This window comes from Nothoprocta perdicaria, unplaced genomic scaffold (assembly GCF_003342845.1).
Source record: "Nothoprocta perdicaria isolate Ctin4 unplaced genomic scaffold, notPer1 scaffold_86, whole genome shotgun sequence".
In the NCBI taxonomy this organism is placed as follows: domain Eukaryota; kingdom Metazoa; phylum Chordata; class Aves; order Tinamiformes; family Tinamidae; genus Nothoprocta; species Nothoprocta perdicaria.
The window spans coordinates 2578573-2600111 of NW_020456154.1; the positions used below are offsets into that span (position 1 = coordinate 2578573).

The window sequence follows — 21539 nt, forward strand, 5'->3', positions numbered from 1 at the left end:
GCAGTCTCGAAAACCCAAGTTTTTCAACATCCTTTTATTTGTGCATAGTTGTCAGGACAAATCAGGTGACTTCCTTCTGCCTTTCCAAGCTGGATTCCTAGGGCAGCAGGCAAAGAGGGTGACAAACATGCTGCTAGGGGAAGTGCAGCTGTGTTGCAAGAAGTTTGTCTCACCACTGAGGTCAGCAGTTTGGCTGCTCACGTGACCCGCTCACGTATAAAGCTGGAGGCAGAAGCCAGGCAGGCAAAGCAGCTCCAGTGCTTCACGGTGCCCTGGGAACTGGAGGGAAGCAGGAAAGCAAAGGCAAGAAGCAGCAACAGGCGCACACGCAGGAGGAAAAGAAGTGGGGAAACATGGAAACTTCCCAGACACACAGCTCGGAGAGGTGAGAGTGGGATGGGAATGAGAGGGAAATTTCCAGCCAAAAGTATTGTATTTTTCCCTTTGTTTTCAAGTGTGCTGTCCCGTTTCTGCTCTGCTGTGAACAGCGTGCTCTTTCTTTCCCCTCTGGCTGGAGTCTGACAATTTTAGTCCTCCTCAGTCAGTRTTTGGGATACTAGCGCTCCCCTGTTCCCATCCGTGCTCTCAGGAAGAATGTTGTGTTCCTTTCCCTGCCTTCTCAGGCTTCCCTGTTCTTCCTAGATTGCTAAAATCCATTTTGCAGGAGGACAATGACAGGACCAACATCTCTTTTGCTCCCTTTCCCTAGCATGTCGCGGGACCTGTCAGAACTCATGAAGGAAGCCACCAAGGAGGTGCACGAGCAGGCAGAGAACACGCCGTTCATGAAGAACTTCCAGAAGGGACAAGTGTCGCTCCATGAATTTAAGGTACTTGCAGCAGTATTGCTTGGGGACGGCATTTCCTTGTCAGAGAATGCTGTGCTAGATCAGACAGGCTATGCAGGGACTAATGGTTGAGGGGCAAAGGAAGCCCTGTGCATCACAGCTGTTTGGTATCAGCATCTCTTGTGCAAAACAAGCTTGTGACCAAACTTCAGTACTCTAGGATCTTACAGGCTTCTCTGACAGAATATGAGAATATTTTGTGGACAAGCAGCCAAGCTGAAGCATTATAAAAATGCAAAGAGATTGTAACTGCTTTTATCTTTCCCTATAAATGCCTGTGTGTTAATTATGGCCAATGACACTTAATGGAGATACAGCTTTGTGGAGGTGTATGAGTAGCAGAATGGCCAACAAGAATGGAGAATACTTTAGAATACTGTAAGCAGTTACAGCTAGAAATAATGAAGGAATAATGAGAAATGTAGGATCATTTTGGGCACTCAATCTCGCAGTGTTGTATTTATCACTAATTATATGAGAGTTGAGATCAGGAGCAATTACCCAAGGCAGAGTGACTTTGAGCAAGCCACATCTACAGTGAACATGTAGGAGCCTGTTGCTTTTCTTAGATTAACAGAATCATTTGCAGACATTAAGTCGGTATCTAACCTGGCAAAATAACGTGAACTGAGCCACGTAATAAAGCCATGCCTAAAAACAAGGCAGACACCTGAGCTAGAAATTCCTCGGAAGCTAGAGGATGTGACACATGGATGTGTAAATATTGGCTACTAATCTGACCTGTGGCTTAATTACATTGTTGTTGAATGGCTCCTTGATAAACACATCCACAGGAGTAGGAAAAATAGAGCGCTTATTTCTGACAGGTTACATTCATGATACACAATTAAGCATACTGTTAATGTTGAGTGCCAGCWGTAGCATTTGCTAGGAAATGAACTTTGAGACAGGTCAGTAGTAACCTAAAAAACAAACTTCTAAAATCCAGGAATAAAGCTCAGTTTTTAGAAAACACAGGCAATCAGCAGAGATGAAAAGTGACACTGAGTTTTAAAAAGTAAAATGGTGATTTTCAAAAGCTACATTTCTCACTAAAGTACTATCTGCCTCTGAAAGCAACAGTTACATTAGATTAATTTGTTAGGCAATGTTCATATATTTTGCTTCTTTTCCGGTAAGCTAGATAACAAGTTATTGTTTAAAAAAACTCTTTTGTTTACCCTCTTGGCAAACCTATGTATCTGCCCTGAAACATGACTCCATAATATTTGAATGTTTCTGCAACCAACTGCTGCCAGTCTGTATATCAAAGTCCATTTGCTGACACAGTGGGGAAAAGTTGAAGTGGCAGCTCTTTTACTGCTAGAACTAATAGTTTTGTGGGAGAATAAACCAACTTCTGTCTTATTAGGTAYAATTTCTCCCTCAAGTCTGACTCACCTATACTACAGTGCCTTCACTTTTTACCCTTTTTTGCTGATGAGAGATTTCAGTAAGAGATGGTGCACATGTAAAAATATACATATATATATATGTATATATAGCTTTTAAGAGTAGAAAGTCCAGGGAAGGAAASAACACAGCTGGATTGTCTTGCACTATGTCGAAAGAATGGCAGATAGGAAAAAAAAATATCGCGTAAGCTGTGAAAAACAACAATAACAATGGTTTAAAAATAGAAATGAATACACAGCCTCGCAGTGATCTCTCACAAAGGCATCCTTCAGAGGCGAGCTGTGCTTTCAGTCCCCTTTGTATCTTATCTCCCTGGGACAACTGAAGGGAAAGCAAACAGGCAACCCCGCTTAGAAATGCGAATGACRAGCAGTGGTGCCTCAGTTCCCAGGATGGTGGGTTGCCCACAGGATGAATAGGCTGCAGCAGTAAACAGGGTATGTCATCATCTCACAGCGCCCCTCAAAAGAAAGGCACATCTTGAACTATTCAGATTTGAACAATACACCRGAAAATAACACCTTTGGGGGAAGGAAAAAAAAAAAAATCTGTTGACAGGGAAGACTGAAGAGAAGCCCAGACATGATTTAATAGGGCTGCATTTTCTATCATGTCAAGCTGCCAGAACTTCAGCTTAAAGTTGCAGACAGCAGCCTGGACATGTAAGACCAACATCTGTTGAGAATGGCTTAGTCTCACCTGATGCTGCCTCAAACAGAAGAGGAGCAGCCAGGKGGTGTCTCATTCTCTTCCAACTCTGTTTTCCATGTGCAAAACCTACAGCAACATAACATAKGTGCATGATTCATACTTGGGTGTGCATATCACAGGATCAGAGAAGGGCTGAGTTTGGAGTAATTTTTTTTAATTGGGGGATTTGTCCGAAAAGTTGGAAGACAAACAGATGGAGCTGTGCCTCATAACCTTCCTTCTATTTCAGCTGGTTACTGCCTCCCTGTATTTCATCTACTCTGCTCTGGAGGAAGAGATTGAACACAACAAGAATAACCCAGTTTATGCTCCTGTTTATTTTCCGGCGGAGCTGCACCGGAAARCCGCCTTGGAGAAAGACTTGGAATACTTCTACGGCAGCAATTGGAGGGATGAAATCCCATGTCCCGAGGCTACTCAGAAATACGTAGAGAGACTCCATTATGTAGGCAAGAAACAACCAGAGCTCCTGGTGGCCCATGCCTATACTCGGTACTTGGGAGACCTGTCTGGGGGGCAGGTGCTGAAGAAGATTGCCCAAAAGGCCCTGCAGCTGCCCAGCACYGGAGAAGGGCTGGCTTTCTTCACCTTTGATGGCGTATCTAATGCCACCAAGTTCAAACAGCTCTATCGCTCYCGCATGAATGCCCTTGAGATGGATGTTGCCACTAAGAGAAGAGTCTTAGAAGAAGCCAAGAAAGCGTTCCTGCTAAATATACAAGTGAGTAACAACTGACGAGCCCTGTCTGCCCACACCCTTTCCTCAAACAAGATAACAGCTACTGGGGAAAGGCAAAGCTGATATTTCTGGTGGGGAGCTCAAAACAAGCTGTTGGTTAGGTCAAGAGACAGACAGTTCCACTTGTCTTACCTGGGAGTCTAATGAGCAACCAGTTTCTGAAAGATCCTTCTCCCTCCCCTAGGGTTTGAAATCAAGCGCTTTCTTGTGGTGTTTAGATATAAATGAGGCTCTATTCAGGGAGCAGGAATCGATATTTACCTGCCCCACCTCCATAGTAAAGCTGTGAAACTCCTCTGTGAATCCTAACTGGATACACATAGACCTTGCTTTCCTGCCTGTCATAAGACGGGCCTTCTCCTGAGCAGGAAGCTTTAGAGAGAGCCTGTAAAGTGTACAAGGAGCTCAAAAGACACTCTCTTGAGCCCACAGCTACATTATGTTCTTTGTAAAAGGGGCACCAGTACTAGGAGGGGCACCACTGGGTTGAAGACTCGTGGTTTCTTCTAGTTCCTAAAGTGCCTGGGGCAGGGGCAAGGGGTCCAGGGAAAGAAGAAAGAAGCCTGTCTAATGTGCCAGTGTTCATTCATTTTAGGTATTTGAAGCACTGCAGSAGCTAGTGTCTAAGGGCCAGGAAAATGGTCACCCTGTGCAGCTGAAGGCAGAGCTTCGCGCAAGGAACACTAACAAATCATATGAACATGGTAAGAGATTTCCAACAGCAGTTGCTTAAAATTGCCCCTTGTGGTTTTCTCTTCCTCCTTCCTTGCTTGTACAAGCCACTGCGAAATAAGTGTGAGGCACTTGCTTCATTTCTTCACCAAGAGTCAGCAAGAAGGGGCCCTGGTGTGTGAGAAGCTCCCTCCAGGCATGGCAGAGCAGGGGTGACATATTTGAGTTCTCCATGAAGAATGTCTGTGAGAAAGCTTTTAAAAAGGAAGAGATAACACACTCTCCCTTTGAGGTTTTAATACACGTAAGGTTCATTAGCCATAAAAGCTTCAACCATAGGGGAATCTGGCCTTGAGTTCACAAAGGAAAAGTTGCAATTTGGGGTCTAAAATAATAACTGTGATGCTGACAGAAGATTCTTCTAGACATACAACCTTACCCAAGAACCTCCCCTTTCAGACTAAATCTTCCTGTGGTARTTTTCATGCCTCCCAGATGTATTTACTGAAAATACTTCCTGAAATCAATGAAAATGCACTAGGTTTAAAATCAGCATGAAATATGAATGTGCAGTGGAAGTGGAGCTTCAGAGGCTCCCATTCAGTTTTGCAACACTGAAAAGGCTCCATCTACTGGCAAAGGTGCAGATCCTGTGCAGGGATCCTTTCTATATAGCCAGTAACGCTCTTGCTGGCAAAGYGATCACATTTTATGGAGTCAGACTTGTGACTCAGCTTGGATAGTGCTCAGATGTCCACAGAGGAAAGTGGTTTCCCTGATCAGATGTGGTTTACATAAGAAAAATCTTATGACCTACACATTGTGATAAAARGATCAGTGATGGATGAGAAGCCCCATTCTAAAATTGCTCTAGGGTAATTATTTGTCTGGAGTGTTAAGGAGTACCTATTAAGTCATAAAATGCCTAACTGATTAAATCATTGAGATAGAAGACAAAATGCCTTTAAAGTTTAACCATTTAACTGTCTTCTGGATGTGTCAGAGGTTTGAATGAGTCTCTTCAGGATCTGTTATAGGTATGTATAAGCAAGTAAGGAGACAAGAGAAGATCCCAAATACAAGCAGAGCAGAATCTGCTGTCACTCCTTCCTCCAGCCTTACTGGACTTTGAGCAGTCTCCTTCTCCCCAAAACAACTGCATCAATGTCTGCTTAGCATTGTGGAGTAGACACACACGTACCTTCCTTCAACTTTTTTATTTCTTTTCTATTTAATCTAGGTCCAGYGTCTGGGAAAGAAAGAGAGAGCACAAACACAAGGCACACAGAAATGCTGTCCAACACTCCCCTCATACGGTGGATCCTTGCACTCAGCTTCCTGGTCACRACAGTTGCAGTGGGCTTATTTGCCATGTGAACAAGCAGGACCTGCACCTTGTTCTAATGCCTTCCCTTCCTATGAACTAATCCGTCTTCCCCAGTCCTTTTGAGAGAAATTCTCCTTGGCTGGGTGCTGTGATCTTGGCTCTCTCACTAACATTAGGAGACTCCCTAGAAAGCAAAAGAGAGTGTTAAGGGGGTTCAGGCAAAATCTCTCCTGTGCTTGGTGTAAATTAGGCCACAGACTAAACTTACCACGAGAACATAAGGGCAGAAAAGACCTAAAAGCAATGACCAGAAACTCATTGCTTTATAGAGTTCCTGCAGAAATCCTGCAAGGTCAGAAATGCATATTTGATATCTTGTCTCACCTCAGAAATAAAAAGGTCTCTGGAGCTCTGTTTGCTCAATATTTTATATTGCTAGTTGGAACGGTGATCACTTTCTGTGGAGCCACAAGGTTCCTCTGGGTTATATATACTGTTTTATATGTCACTAGAGGATTAAATCTTTTACAAATCATTTTTTAAAGCATAAYATGGTTGTTGAAGATACAATGTTGGTCTTGTAAGATAATTTATACACGTAATAAACATCAATGTAAAGTCTTCAAGCTTGCTGTTTCCTATTGCTACAGTTGTATTGGGGTAGAATGGAAGTACCTTTCTGCCTCCCAGTTTTACATCTTCTGGAGCTGCTGCCTCCACACACAATAACCAGACAAAAGTGGGAGTTACCAGTGCCAGACTCCATTCTACTCTATCCTAATGATAACTTTCACAAGTTTCTTAAGCTTCACAGTGACAGCCCCCACACACAGCTTTCTGTTTTCCCTTTGCTCACTCACAACTGGAGGTCTGAGTTTGGGGCCAGCTACTGTTATGGCCACAAGCCAGGCGTCCCTGCAGGAGTGGGTGCAATTTCAGTGCAACAGAGTAGATACCAACAAAGCTGTTGTCCGTCAGCTCAGAGTCCTTTCAACTCTTCCTATCCAAAGAATCTCTGTGATGAACCTGTCTTCATGATGCTGCTTGTTCTGCCTGTGGCCTTCATCCCAAAGACATGTACTCCTACTCATCTACATTAAGGTCCAGGACTCAAAGAGCAAGAATCAGAAGGCAGGTCCTGCAGAATAAAACAGTGAGAAAGATGAACTGTAACTGTTCTCAGGCTTGTCTATCCTATATTTATTCCAAAATGCCCTTTAATACTTCCCTAGTTGGACTCATTCACCAATCCCTGGGAAAAAAAAATAAAACAAGTCAATTGTTTAAAAAAAGTCAAATGTTTGAAAAACAGGGTGATAACTATTCAAACCAAATAACAATTCATTCAAATTCATTCCATCAATTCAAATTTAAGTTCCATCTACTCTAACACACTCAACTAAATCATTATGTTCATTCAACATAGCAAATAAATRCCCCTAACATGCAAATAAATGCCAAGGAGCGCAGAAAACCTCTGTACTCTGGCAAAGCCAGGTGCCCTGCTCTGCCGCCCTAAAGCAAGTTTGCAGAGATAAAACCTAAAACTTTGTTTTGTACTCATCAATGATTTTTTATGAAAAAAATCTGGCTTCCCTACCACATGATTACAGCTGTGAAAATCCTGCGCTGTGAAAATCTTCCTTGCAAGGCACTATGCTTCCCAGCTCCATTTTTCGCTTAGTATGTGCACTACCACACTTTCTGTAATCCATAATGATTGCTCAGTGACACCTTTCCCCCAGAATTCAGTACTAATTAGCAGAAAAGCATACCAGAGTAAATATATCCTAAAACGTGTTAATATGCATACTGGGCTTGCTCCATAGCTTTTGGGATTGCTCTCCTTTCCAGTATGTCCTAGACTGGGCTATTTTCTTTATTCATCCAGCCTTCTTTGGCTCTTGGCCTGTTGCACCACCACCAATCTCTGCACATTCTTTCCTCTCCTTCTCTTTCCTCTGGAATGTTCAAATCATGGATCTGTCACCTGAGCTATGGACTAGCCCTCATTGTCCTGTGGAGATGCCAGAGCTTGTCAGCAGTTACATTCCAAAAGGGCTACCCTAAAAAGGCACAAGTGTAAGACGTGTAGTCTTCATAGAAGGGGCCTTGAAGCCACTCTACAGTATCTCCCATGGCTCCTTGTCTGGCCTGTGGTACCCAACACATCAGACCTGCAATATGGCTGGGGTTGATATGGACCTCTGGAGGTCACCTGGCCTAAACTGCTGCTGGAGCAGGGCCACCTAGACCAGGCTGCCCAGGACTGCGTCTGGTTGCTTTTGAGCATCTCCCAGGCTGGAGACTCCACAACCTCTATGGGCAAAGGAGCACTGATCAAAACACTAACTAACCCTCTCAGATCTCCATCATCCCCTCTTGGCGGGGCATCAAGGGCCATCTCAGCACTGCCCAAGGATACGTAGGCCCGCCACCGATGGCACGTTTTGGGGGCTTTGTTGGGCAACTCCTGGGCAAACACCTGGACGCCCCAGCATGGAGGGAGACAAGAAATCCAGGAAACAGGGCTGTTCTCCGCCCCCCCTCCCACTGCCCCCCCTCACCCTCAAGCCTCACAGCCATCGCCACTCTATTTTATGCGTGTCCCTTCAGGTGCGTCCCTTAGCGGGTGTCCCTTAACCCGTGTCGCGCTCGGCAGCAGATCCCCTCGCCTCTGGGTGCCTGGCGCGGTATCTCCTCCTCCCCCGCAGCAATGATTCCCCCGAACCGCATGCCCCAAATAGTCCCGCCCAACCCGCCATTTTCCTCCCTTTCCCCTCCCTTTCCCGCGGCTTTTTCGCGCCAAACTGCGCCCGGCCCAAAGGGGGCGGGGCGCGCGGGGCCAGCAGGGCGGGGCAAGGGTGCGGCGGCCGCCAGTCCGGAGCGACGGGCCAATCCGGAGCGAGGCGCTGCGGGCGGGCGCTGGGCGCGGGCCAATAGGAGCGCGCGGCGGCGGCGCGCTCGGAAGGCGCCGCCTGATCCGTTCAGTTCCCGCCTGGCGCCTTTTTTTTTTTTTTTTTTTTTTTTTTTTTTTTGCCGCGAAAAGTTGCGGGCTGGTTCCTGGACAGCGGCGAGGTGCGGAGCGGGGAGGGGGCCAACGCTGCGGTCCGTCCCGCGGGGAGGGAGCCGTGTGGGGGGCGCTTGGGGGGTATTGGCGCAATCGGTGGGGCAGAGGGTGCGGGAACATCGTGTGGGGGCGGGGGGACCCCTGGGATAAGGGAGGTCTTTGGGGTGCAGGAGGAGAGTGCAGGTTCGGGCTCCTGGGGTAATGGTGGAGCATGTGGGACCATGTGGTAGCAGGGAGGGCAGCGGGAAGTGGGATCCATTTGGGGGCGGGGTGGGAAAGGGGTGACCCTGTCTTCTCCCCACCCAGGTAGCCATGTCCGGCTTCGACGACCCTGGCATCTACTACAGCGACAGCTTCGGGGGCGACGCGTCGGCCGACGAGGGGCAGATCCGCAAGTCGCAGCTGCAGAGGCGGTTCAAGGAGTTTCTGCGGCAGTACCGCGTGGGCACGGACCGCACGGGCTTCACCTTCAAATACAGGTGCTGCCCCAGCTCACGGTGGCTTCACCTCCCTGATCTTACGCTTTGTTAGGATAAGACATGTCCCCCATTGAGTTTATGGGAAGGCTGAAGAAGATTCTCACGGATTCTCATGGATTTGTAGGCAGTAATTGGGCCTGCAACAGCAGAGAGTAGTGTGGTAGTAAGAATAGTGTAATAGTATATGCATGGTRTGTGTATGGTCTGACCTGGAGAGTCTGGTGTATGAAAATTGGTAAAATGCTGATCACTTAGGCCCTCTGAAATTCTGAGGGTCCCTTGGTGATTGCTTTGCATCTGCAAGTTGGAGAGACTGGTGAGAGAGAAGATGAGGACATGTAATGCAAGGCTGGGAAAATCTTTCAACTGTCATCTCCACATTTCTTGCAACCTCACTTTTGTAAGGGGAGTATTGCRTGCTCTGCATATTTTCCCAATTTCCTTTCCAAACTAAGAACTCCATGCAGAACCTGCCCTCTCTGCAGCCTGTGAAGTCACGAGGCTGTTYTGGGATGTTGGCTGGACATGTGTATTAAGATTGATGCTTTCTGCCCTGCAAACATTTACTGCCTATTGCCTTGCAGAGATGAACTTAAACGCCACTATAACCTGGGTCAGTACTGGATTGAGGTGGAGATGGAAGACTTAGCCAGCTTTGATGAAGATCTTGCGGACTATTTGTACAAGCAACCAGCGGAGCACCTTCAGCTGGTAAGGATGGAGGAAATGGGAGATCTGGTGCACTGATGTTCACTCATGTAATAGAAGCAATCCTGACAGTGCTCAATAGTATGCTGGTAAAAGCCTAGTTATTCCCCCTGTAGTTGGAAGAAGCAGCAAAAGAAGTTGCAGATGAGGTCACCCGCCCTCGTCCTTCGGGTGAAGAAGCTCTGCAAGACATCCAGGTCATGCTGAGATCAGATGCCAACGCTGCCAACATCCGCAGTCTGAAGGTGAGGTGAAACTACTGCAGTGTGGAGGATTTGGGTTGCTTGTGTGCGGGTGTGATTGCTGGTGGAACTTTAGGTACTTGATTTCTTGGTTCAGCACATGGGTTGTTCACTAATTATAAACAAGAACACCCAGCAGCTTAACTCTGACTGTGCAGGATTGTTTTGTTTGGTTCCTATCTTGGTGGCATTATTGCTGTTGGGGGGGTTTTGTATGTAGTGTTTTGTCCTCTTAACTCTCGTGCTTTGAAGGTAGAGTAGTTAAGTCATGCAGCCTTCCCCTATTCCTGCAGAGCAAGAGAGGGGAGTTGCCAGGAAGTGTAGGTTTTTGTTTGTTTGTTTATTTTCATGGTACTCCTGCGTTTCTTTGACACCTATAGTATGGTTAAGTTTCTTATCACTCTTGCAGTGCAATGCTTTCTCACCTTCCCTGCACCTTTTCCCCTTCAGTCTGACCAGATGTCCCACCTTGTGAAGATCCCTGGGATTGTAATTGCAGCAACGCCTGTGAGAGCCAAAGCCACCAAAATAGCGATCCAGTGCCGCAGCTGCCGTAACACCATCAGCAACATCGCCGTGCGCCCCGGTTTGGAGGGTTATGCCCTGCCCAGGAAATGCAACACGTAAGGACCAGAATGAGGATGAATGTGACAGAGTCGTGGGAYGAAAGATTATTTCTCCCTTCTTCTTCATCCCATGTTTGTTACATGGAGTCAGCTCTCTGGCCCACAAGGTGGAAGGGTCTGTGCTGCTCTGAGCTTCTTCCCTTCCTGTTATCCCCGTGCCTGCCCTCATCTGTGGCCAGCTCCAGCTTTTAACTCCTTTCATCTGGGAGTAGCCGTGGTCATGGATGTTGTGTGACCAATGTTCCAGGCTATCTGTCGTTGCAGTTTCTGGGAGCTTCTTCATATATATGGGGCATGGCAGGGACTGGACCTATTTCTGTGATTAGCCTCAGGGTTGTTTCAGCTCTGCCCTACCAATTACCTCATTCTGGTTAGCCATACAAAATTTGCTTTTCCCCTTCCAAACTGTTATTCTGTTCTAAATATCCCAGGAATCAGCTGACTTTGTCACTGCAGCTATGTGCCACTTAATCTGCTAAGGCAGCAGCTCAACCTTTCTCATTTAGTCTACTGCTTTGCTGGCAAACTTAACTGTCTCTTCAARGGCTAAATGAGATGGGAAGGGATGTCAGGGTCTTTAGTCCTAGCTCCTGCTCGAATCAGGGTAATCTGTGAGTTCAGACCAGGTTACTGGGTAGCTACTGATTAGACCAGTGATTCTTGGCAAATATTAGCAGAGCTAGAATAAATTCTTGAGTAATTTGTCCGAATGTATCCTATGAGGGTTTTAAGGTACAGCAGTGTAGACAGTGTTTGTGTACTTTCACATTCATGTAAATCATTCACTTAAGATGCAGAGGGCTCCAAATGCTGTGTATAAATGTTGAGCTAAGGTAAACAAAATACTCCTTTGACAATCAGCCCCATTTGATTTATGCATGAGATTTTTTTCATAGGTGGTTCTTAATTGCTTGCCTCTCACTCAGCTGCAGAGAAAACTAATTTCACAGATGTTTCTGAAAAATCTCAGATCTTGCAAACAGAAGTTGTTGTATGATCCCAAAGGCTGGGATTCTCAGGTGCTCCTACTGAAAGACTCAGAAACTGCTCCACAGCTCTCCAGACCTTCCTAAAATCCCTTCTCAAAGCCTCATCTCTTCTTACACCCTTCTTTGCCCAAGATATCATTTCTTTTCCAAAAGAAACCTGACAGAAAATAAGATGTAGTCTTTCTTCCTCTAGACCTGCATTTCAGCATCTGATCTTCCATAATGTTTGTATATGACTGATTACAATGGATTGTGTGTTTGATCTCATGTCTGCTAATTCTTTCTGTGCCTCATCTTTAATGCAGCTTACAAGATCTTTGGGATAGGAATCATTGTTTCTTTTATTCTGTAGAGTACCTGCTTCCTGATCTTTGACTGCAGAAGTGCATCTGCAGAGTTGTAGTGCAGGCACCTCTCCTCCTATCTTGAATGGAACTGACATTTATGAGGTTTTTTTGTTCTCATGTTATCCTTCTTGAAAGCCCCGTCATTGCTGGCATGGAGTCAGGCATCAGTAATGATGTACTGAGAAGCCAGCAGGATGTGGAGGCGCTCCTTGTCTCCAAGAACATGTAGTATAGCAAGACAGATACGTAGAGCCGGTGTCTCAAGAGACAGAGGTTGATGACAGTCTTGTCACATCGTTAATTACTTTCTCAACAGAAACCACTTAACATTTGGTTCATACATGAAGTTATAAAGAAAAATGCTCTGTCAGGTCATTGAGTCTTTACTGTTCCTTTTTGTATAATTACTGAATTACCTTCCTCCTTGCTTTTAGCTAACAGGGGAAAAGGAGGTTGGAAGAGCATTAAGGGGAAGTACCACTATGTATTCAACTTGCTCTGATAGCTTGAACTTAAGACCTGCTTTTGGCAGCTGTTGCGTACAAGATATAAGGTCAGGTGAACCTTTGGTTTGGCTTGTTTGACAGCTCTTCTGGCTTGCTTGGTACTGTTGGGAGSGTGGGCTGTTCTGGGCTGCCCTTGTCTGTACAAAAGGGGCTTTGAGGGAATGTCTCCTGGCTACTGGCAGTCGTATAACTTCCTTGATTGATCTCTATGCAGAGAACAGGCTGGCCGCCCAAAGTGCCCGCTGGACCCATATTTCATTATGCCAGATAAGTGCAAGTGTGTGGACTTCCAGGTCCTGAAGCTCCAAGAGTCTCCAGACGCTGTGCCACATGGGGAGATGCCTCGACACATGCAGCTCTACTGTGACAGGTAAAGCAAGTCCCCYATCCCGCTCGTCCCACAGGACATTTCAGATGGCCCATGCTGGGTTGAGCTCTTCCCTGGCAAGAAGTTATGAGTTGAAATGGATGTTCTGGCATTTTCTGCGTCAGTCCTTGGGAGCATTGCACAGATTTGCACATGCCTGTGTACTTAAGTGGTTGCTTCACAACAGTGCCAAGATATTTTGAGAGCTGCCATAGCCTGAGGATGGCTGACCTCTTCCTCCTGTGATTTCCACAGCTGTTTTTTGTGGCCATTAGCCATGCCACATATCTAGGGGACTATGCAGTTTGGGAAGCAGCTGGATGGGATGTGAGAGGTGACAGTGACCCCCTGGGATGTCGCCCATCTGTTTTGGGAAAGACTTGGGCCAAACTGTAGACATGTTGCTCCGTCTCAAAGTGATCTTATGTTGTTCCTTCTGGCAGCCTCTGCTTACTCCTTTTCCTCACAAGCTGATTAGCTGGATAGCTCAGCAGGCCTGGACAGTATGGCTGATGTTGCTTTGGTCTCGCATGGGAACCCCAGTGAGCGCATTCAAAAGCTATAAACTAGCTCAACACCCCCTTGTGATTTTTGACATAGCCTTGGCCAGCTCTGTCTTCTCAACAGCTACTGCTGCTGAGCATTTGTGCCTCAAAATTTTTCTGGGTTTGGCAAGAGAGGGGCTAACAGGTGTTGCTGGAGCAGTATTTTCCGTCTCTGACATCCTTCGCTTTCTCTTCCTCTTAGGTACCTGTGTGACAAAGTGGTCCCAGGGAACAGAGTCACTATAATGGGCATCTATTCTATCAAGAAGTCTGCCCAGAGCAAGAACAAAAGCCGTGACAACGTGGGTGTGGGCATCCGAAGCGCTTACCTCCGTGTCGTGGGCATCCAGGTGGATGTGGAGGGCTCAGGTGAAGGCTGGTTTTGTTTCCTATCTGTTGTGTTGATAGTATGGTGTTAGGAGGGTCCTGTTGCTTAATAAGTCCCCCAAGAAGGACTACAAAATCGCAGCCTGAGTCATACACTTTTGCAGGTAGAGCAAATGGCAGAAGTTAGTCCAGAGGGGCTAGCTCACCCTGTATCCTCTGCACTTGCTCAAGGGTTCTGTATGACTCCTGCATAATGATATTAAATGASGTTTCAGCCTGGATCCTTCATGCAGCTTAAGTACTTTTATCTTGATGAGAATTCACTAAGTTGTCCCTGAAGATGTGGACTGAATTCAACAGTTAAGATTAAGCTGTGTGTTTAAAACAGTCCTGCCTGTTATTCTGTTATTCTCTCTCTGGCTTTTCCTGAGCTGCTTAGCCCAAGATCATTTTTTTTTTTCTCTTTCCCCCTTCCAGCTCTGCTGTATACTCAGTCCCTTCCTTCCCCTAGCCTCCAAGGAAACAGCCTGCCTGTTGGATTAGCAAACATCTGTATTTTCTAGTCTCTAGAAGTGGTGACATTTGACATGATCTGCAAGAAGGGCTTTTGGGGACAGAGACTGTCTTTCTGCATTTGTTTGCTGTGCCTCATTCTACTCTTCCTTCTATAGGACACAGCTTTGCTGGCTCAGTGACCCCTCAAGAAGAGGAGGAACTTCGTCGCCTTGCTGCCATGCCCAACATCTACGAGACAATTGCAAAGAGCATTGCACCTTCCATCTATGGCAGCACCGACATCAAAAAGGCTATTGCCTGCCTCTTGTTTGGAGGCTCTCGCAAGAGGTGAGAAGAAACAGCCTGATGGAGACGGGGTGGTGGCTGGGGGTATCATCCTGAGTACAGAGCAGAGCACTTGTGCAGTCTTCTGTCAGTCCTAACAGTTGTTAGCCACTTGTCAGCAATAAGTTGTTGTCAGAGTAAATGTTCATCATCTGTTCTGCTTCTTCCCACCCTGTCACACCAGGCTTCCCGATGGGCTGACCCGCAGAGGAGACATCAATTTACTGATGCTGGGTGACCCTGGCACGGCCAAATCCCAGCTGCTGAAGTTTGTGGAGAAGTGTTCACCAATTGGGGTAGGTGTTACACGTGATATAATGCATACGCTTACAGTGCAGCTTATTTCTTTTGCTCCTTCTATAGCACAGAGCACCAGAGCATGGTCAAAACAGAAGRCTGTCCATACATGCACAGCTAGACTGGCAGAGACGCTAGCCTACAAGAGAAATGTGTGCAAGAGAGGATGAGGGAGGGAAAGAGAAACAAGTAATGCACTTTGTTACAAGATGAGCCTGGCTGTTTGCAGGCGCTCTTCGTTCTAAAGAATTGATAAGCATAAAGGCCGACTGGTCAGAATAAATGAAGTTGACTGCATCTTGGGCACAGAGCTCCAGATAGAGCTCAGGCATGAGACTTTATTTTTCAGATGTGTTTTCTTGTAATTTCCGTTAAACTCGGCCTTGGACTGCTTTGTTTCCTCAGAGGGAAAGCAAAGTGAATGCAGCAGCCCCCCTAATAATGAATCACTGTGTTCTCTATTATTACCTGTAATTATATGTCTTCAAGCCCTCCAGAGCATCACAACTCCTGAATCCAGTGCCTGGAAGTATGCAAAAATCTTGCTCTGCATCCAGCAGGCCTGGATTTAATGTGGGCTATGGRGTTCTTACCGTAGCGAGGCAGACCTTGCAGTGTGGTGGGATAGCGTTTCTCCGTCTGGAGTGATGAGCTCTTAGATCCTGCAGTGGCTCATGGTCGGTCCTGTTCCTTGTCCCACATGCTGCTAGGTGTACACATCTGGGAAAGGCAGCAGTGCTGCTGGCCTGACAGCCTCCGTGATCCGAGACCCTTCCTCAAGAAGCTTCTTCATGGAGGGAGGAGCCATGGTGCTGGCAGACGGGGGAGTCGTGTGCATCGACGAGTTTGACAAGGTACCRACGCTGCAGTGCATCACGGTGGGGAAAAAACTCACTGTGCTGTGAGTCTTTCTCTGGTTAGCTCAGAGCTGTAGGAGAAGAGGGTCATCTCTTAGGAAACCCTCCTTTTCCTTTGTAAAAGGAAATGGAACTACAAAGTAATTCCCAGATTCCACAGTCCTATTCTGCATCCAAGGAGTGGTTCGAAGGAGGGAGGTTGTGCTTGTTATGTACCATGCTCTTGAGTACAGGTATTAACAGGGGGTCAACATCAGTCAGTATTTGGCTGAAATCCAATAGAGGTAAATGATACATATATTTTTCCTTCCTATTCCTTCCAAATCTCTCTCCCTTCTCTGATGACAAGATGCGGGAGGATGACCGCGTTGCCATCCACGAAGCCATGGAACAGCAGACCATCTCCATTGCAAAGGTGAGCTGCCACACACTTTTTTTTTGCCAGAGCTGCACTTCTTAGAGTTGCATTTCCAGGCAGAGTTTTTAGTAGTTATTGGTTTCTGTGATCTGAGACCAGTAGTCCCTGCTGTGGGCATCAGGTTGTCTTTGTTCAGGCAGCCTGAATATGCTGAAACTGAACTTCCTCCCCAGCTCTGCTCCTGTACAGATTAGTAGTGTCACTCACATTCCTGTGTCATTTCTGCCTCCTTTCTCCCTGCTTTCTCCCTGCCCTCAGCTCTWTCCTCTCCCCTCGCCTCCTATCTTGCTTCCAAAACCTACAGAAATTGCCYGACTTCCTGGTCTCCCTCAAATCAGAATTTCTCTTCATTTCCACTGTTCAACACTTTTAGCTACAGCTCTCCACCCTCCTGGTTGCTCTGACACACTTCTTATTATTCAGTCCCTCTTAACAGAGTAGCTGGAGCAACTTTTTCTTGCCCTGTGCTCTTAATGACGGTGCTGCCTTCAAACCAGCAGGGACGTTTCCAGTCTGATTCCTTCTCTGTCACGCACCCAGACACTTCTATTTCATATCTTGGGTCACTTTGTCCTATCAGATCTTCTGATATGCCTTCCTTTGTGGTTCCCCTTACATCTCAAACATGCTGTCTTAGTGTTTTTGTTCTTTTTTTTTTGTGTGTGTGTGTGTATGTGTGTTGCTTCTGAAATTCCTGCAATAATAGTAACCCAGCCCAGGTGGGTGTTTCCCCCTCTGGCCTTTTCTGGTGGATTCTCAGTCCCAGGCCTCCAATTTTTTGGCTCGGATTTCTAATTCAAAGGTAAAGACCCACTTTTGTGTTCTTGGCATTAACACAGGGTTTTTAAATGAGGTTGCTCAGAGCTAAGTCTCAGTTGAAGCTAATTTTCCTCCAGGTAGACATTGCTGGTCCAGCCTCCAACAGCTGCTGTGATGACCTCTGTCCAATGTGGAACCCTAACAGAGCAATTGGTTGCCACTTAAAGAGCTTTATTTAAACATAGGTGATTAAGGATAAGAGTCCTTGCATACCATTTTGTACCTTTTTTTTTTTTTTTTTTTTAATGGGTTAATAGCTACCTAATCCTGCTGTTATATGAATGTGATCTTGACCTTAGCCTTTTTTCCTCCTTGCAGGCAGGAATCACAACCACACTGAATTCCCGCTGCTCAGTGCTTGCAGCTGCCAACTCAGTCTTTGGGCGCTGGGATGAAACCAAAGGCGAGGAGAACATCGATTTTATGCCCACCATTCTGTCCCGATTTGACATGATCTTCATCGTCAAGGATGAGCACAATGAAGAGCGAGACTTGGTGGGTTGGAGCCTGTGGGTTCAGCTAGAACTTGCAAAAGGTTTCTGCTAGGCTGACCAAGGGCAGCAGGGCAAGTAGCTGGGAGCTGAGAATTTGAGGAAGAAACAAAACCTCTGCTTTGTCCCTTTTGTCCATTAGGGCAAGTTGTGACTTTAACTCTTGCCCTGTGAGTCCCTTAACCTCTTTCTACTCAGCTGATCCTAGCCCATGTAAGATCAAGATTAGCTTGAAGGGGACTTTAGTCCTGTCTTCAACACTAACATAGCTTGAACCTCTTCCACGTCCTCTAAAGCACTGTTACTTTCTGCCAAACATTGGTCTTACCAGGATGGAGCTTTATTACAGTTATGTGAGACAAGCTGCCCCATTTTTCTGTAAGACTGTACGTTGCAGTTGAAGTCATGAATTCTTACGTTGCCTGACTGTCCTCTGCTTTCCTAGACACTGGCCAAGCACGTGATGTCCTTACACGTGAGTGCTTTGACACAGACCCAGGCCGTGGAAGGCGAAATTGAGCTGAACAAGCTGAAGAAGCTCATATCCTTCTGTCGCACGTGAGTGAAAGGTGTTTCCCCATGGCATCGTTTTTGTCAGTGCCAGGTTGCATGGCAGAACCACAGGCAGAGCAATACACCACAAGTAACAGAGCAATACAGATGTGCTCTCTGAGGTCCCTTAAGTGCAGGGACCTACATGGTGCTACTGCACCAACTGTTTGGGCCGTTACCTGCCTGGGAGTGGGTTATCTRGAATGACCAAATATTGAGCTACATAGGTGCTTCTTTAGGAGTTTTTTCTTAAAACATTGGGCTGTTTTCAACAGCCACAAAGCAATTTCAGTCACATTTTTTGAAGTGCTCTGTKTGAGTGACCTTATTTCCCCTGCCCAAAAGAAAAGGAAGTGAGAGTAGCCTGGAGCTGTGCTACAACTTGGAGGCACCTCTCACTTCCTCAGGCTATTGCACTGCAGTGACAAGGCACAGCCTGTCCAGTACTTCCACCCTAGCGGTGCCTCTTCAAGGTTCCCTGCCCTCTTTTGCAGGAAGTGTGGCCCTCGCCTGTCTGCAGCAGCTGCAGAGAAGCTCAAGAACCGCTACATCTTGATGCGGAGCGGTGCTCGCCAGCACGAGCAGGAGAGTGATCGTCGGTCCAGCATCCCSATCACTGTCCGGTGAGGACCCTCTCAGCATGGGCTTTGGGAAGCACAGAGATCATGGATCCTGGATGCCTGGGGCATATGCGCTGAGGGATGGGTACCACTCTTGCCCTTGTGCCACCTAAACTCTGAAGGGTTAGAATTAGTTCAGTTGTGCGGCCCTCAGTTTTAGGGGAGCTTTCCTGTGGATCAGGAGTTACCCTTTTCTTATCARTGAATGGACTGCATGTACTGTCAGGCAGTACTGGAAGTATGGCCATGGGGCAGGAGATTCCTTGAGCAAAGGATGTATATGCATGTGTCATGGGTGGGAGGGAAGGAGAGAGCCTGCTAGAACCACAGTAGAAAGAGGAATATGTCTCCATTGGTCGCAGGCAGCTGGAGGCCATYGTTCGCATCGCTGAATCCCTTAGCAAGATGAAGCTTCAGCCTTTCGCCACCGAGGCAGATGTTGAGGAGGCTTTGAGGCTCTTCCAGGTGTCCACACTTGATGCAGCCATGTCGGGCAATCTGTCAGGTGAGGTGGAGGTGCCTGCGGTGCTTTTTGGTGGGGTAAGTGAAGCTGACCTTGGTGCATAGAGCAAGAGGAGCCAAGCTCACCACTTGGCAGTTGCAGAGATGGTGCTAAAAGGCATCCTCTGTACAGGGTGTGCTGCCATGTGCGCTGGAAGAGCTTTCTAAGCCAAGGTAATGCAGAGCACATGGCAGCAAGGGCTCCTTGCTTCCACAGGAACTACTGTGCAGCTGTGTTGCAGTGGTTCACCAAGGAGGCTAGACAGTGATGAATATAAATCATCCAGGCAGGGGAATTTCTCACAATAACAGGGAAGGGGGTAGAGTCTGATTCCTTGTAGCCCTGAGGACAGAGTGCAGTGATGGGGGTGGAGGATACTAATCGTTTCTCATCATGTTTGCACTCCAATCACGTTTCCTATGGGGGTGAACACTAGGTTTCCTTTGGAAGTAACGTGGCATGAAGTGTTTCAGGGAAGCTTTGATGGCTAGAACCATGTCTGGCTGAGCATTTGAAGCTCTGCAATATTTGATGGTGAATTTGCTTAGTTTCCCTAAAGCTCTCTGATACTAGAGACATTCACGTGTGGCAGGCGGTTAGGGAGACAGGCATTCTGGTTCTGAAGGTGACATCTCAGTGGTGCAGAGATCTCATTCAGCATCTCTCCGTAGGGGCGGAAGGCTTCACGACGCAGGAGGACCAAGAGATGCTGTCGCGCATTGAGAAGCAGCTCAAGCGCCGCTTTGCCATCGGCTCTCAGGTGTCGGAGCACAGCATCGTGCAGGACTTCATGCGGCAGGTGGGCTGGGCTGCAGAGGTCCTGCTTGATGGTGGGGGGTGTCTGTGAAAACACGGGCTATTGCTTTGCGGAGTGAAACCCATTCCCTGAAAGGTGGCTGGAGAGCCCTTTGGTAATTGCTTTTGCAATCCATCACAGGAATTGGCAAGTAATTAGACTGCGGAGTGTGGGGAACTGAGGCAAGAATGCTGTTCTCTGCAGAGGTGTGGGGGCTGGACCCAGCAATATTTGCCTGTAGATTCCAGCCTAGAAACTGGAACTGTTTGATTTGTGAGACTGCASTTAGAACTGAAATAATTCAGCTAAAAAGGAATGTGGCAGCTCATGCCACAGGGTTTCCCGTCTTTGGAGAGGCTGTCTAGGTTTCTGGTTCTTGATGACCTATAGYGAGCTTTACCCGCACTTACTCATATTGCCTTGTCTCTTCCCCTTTCCAGAAATACCCAGAACATGCCATCTACAAGGTGCTGCAGCTTATGATGAGGCGTGGAGAGATCCAGCACCGCATGCAACGAAAAGTGCTCTACCGCATCAAGTAACCTCTTTTACCCCACTTTTCTGGTGGCCTAAGCCATCCAAAGGGGAGCTGGCTACTGACTGTCCCCCAGGAGGTTGCTGAGGAGGAGAGCCCTGCTAAGCTGCCTTCCCACTGATGCAAGAAGCTTTTCCTTGTGAAGCAGAACAGACAGCTGCCTCCATCTTCAACCACAGCTCAGGGCAGATGGTGTTCCCATTTTGYTGGATATTCTGTCACAGGTCCCTTTGTTTCTCAGAACTCAAAAAGCTTTTAGTTTGCATTAAAATAAAAGCTGACTTACGTACTTAAGCATCCTTTGCTGTCTGGTGGGACAGAGGGCGTTTTAACCTTACCCCTTTTGTTGGCTGGAAGGGYATCTGTTTTGTGTCTTCTGCATTATCTTCTCTGCTCAGTCACTGCTACCACATACTCACCTCAAAAATGGAAACAGCCATGCTGCAATTGGGGCAGCACAAGCATATGTAAAGGTAAAATGCTTTTTTTCACTCAGGGTTCAATCTCCCCATTGAGGCATAAATCCCATTAGTGCAAACTGCTCTGGTAGGTTCAGCTATGCTGGAAGCACATTATTGAGTCACTAACCACAGGCTGCTGCTGTCTCTCCTGCCTTCAAGCAGCTTTATAGGATATAACCTGGTGTTTTGTACAGGACGCAGTGTTTCCAAGGTGTTATTTGCTCTTCTGCTCTCCCCATCAAAGGGCCTTAGAAGGCAAACACTTTGCCCTGCTATAAAAAATGACTGTGAATAAGCCTGAGTTCCGTGCGTAGGCAGAATGGCTCCRAACCTCTTGTTTCTGTCAGCGTGCAGCTGCTGCTGAGAGGATGGGGGATTTGGGGGTAGTAGCTATGGCAAAGCGCTGTGCACCTTTATAGAAATAGCAATTGC

At 46.9% G+C, this 21539-nt stretch overlaps 2 protein-coding genes across 2 annotated transcripts; both read left to right on the forward strand.

The window, feature by feature from the left end:
* The first annotated feature begins 256 nt into the window (after positions 1–256).
* HMOX1 (heme oxygenase 1) lies at positions 257–6310 on the forward strand. The gene is made up of 5 exons (XM_026052246.1): positions 257–385; positions 710–830; positions 3205–3696; positions 4310–4418; positions 5627–6310. The coding sequence occupies exons 1-5, from the start codon at positions 354–356 to the stop codon at positions 5761–5763; spliced, it is 891 nt and encodes a 296-aa protein (XP_025908031.1). The 5' UTR covers positions 257–353; the 3' UTR covers positions 5764–6310.
* Positions 6311–8743: 2433 nt separating this feature from the next.
* MCM5 (minichromosome maintenance complex component 5) lies at positions 8744–20935 on the forward strand. Its single transcript, XM_026052237.1, has 17 exons — positions 8744–8791; positions 9090–9262; positions 9847–9973; positions 10087–10215; positions 10663–10835; positions 12895–13050; positions 13795–13961; positions 14591–14762; positions 14944–15055; positions 15767–15910; positions 16263–16328; positions 17469–17645; positions 18087–18199; positions 18688–18816; positions 19176–19318; positions 19987–20114; positions 20552–20935. The coding sequence occupies exons 2-17, from the start codon at positions 9096–9098 to the stop codon at positions 20651–20653; spliced, it is 2205 nt and encodes a 734-aa protein (XP_025908022.1). The 5' UTR covers positions 8744–8791; positions 9090–9095; the 3' UTR covers positions 20654–20935.
* The last annotated feature ends 604 nt before the right edge of the window (positions 20936–21539 follow it).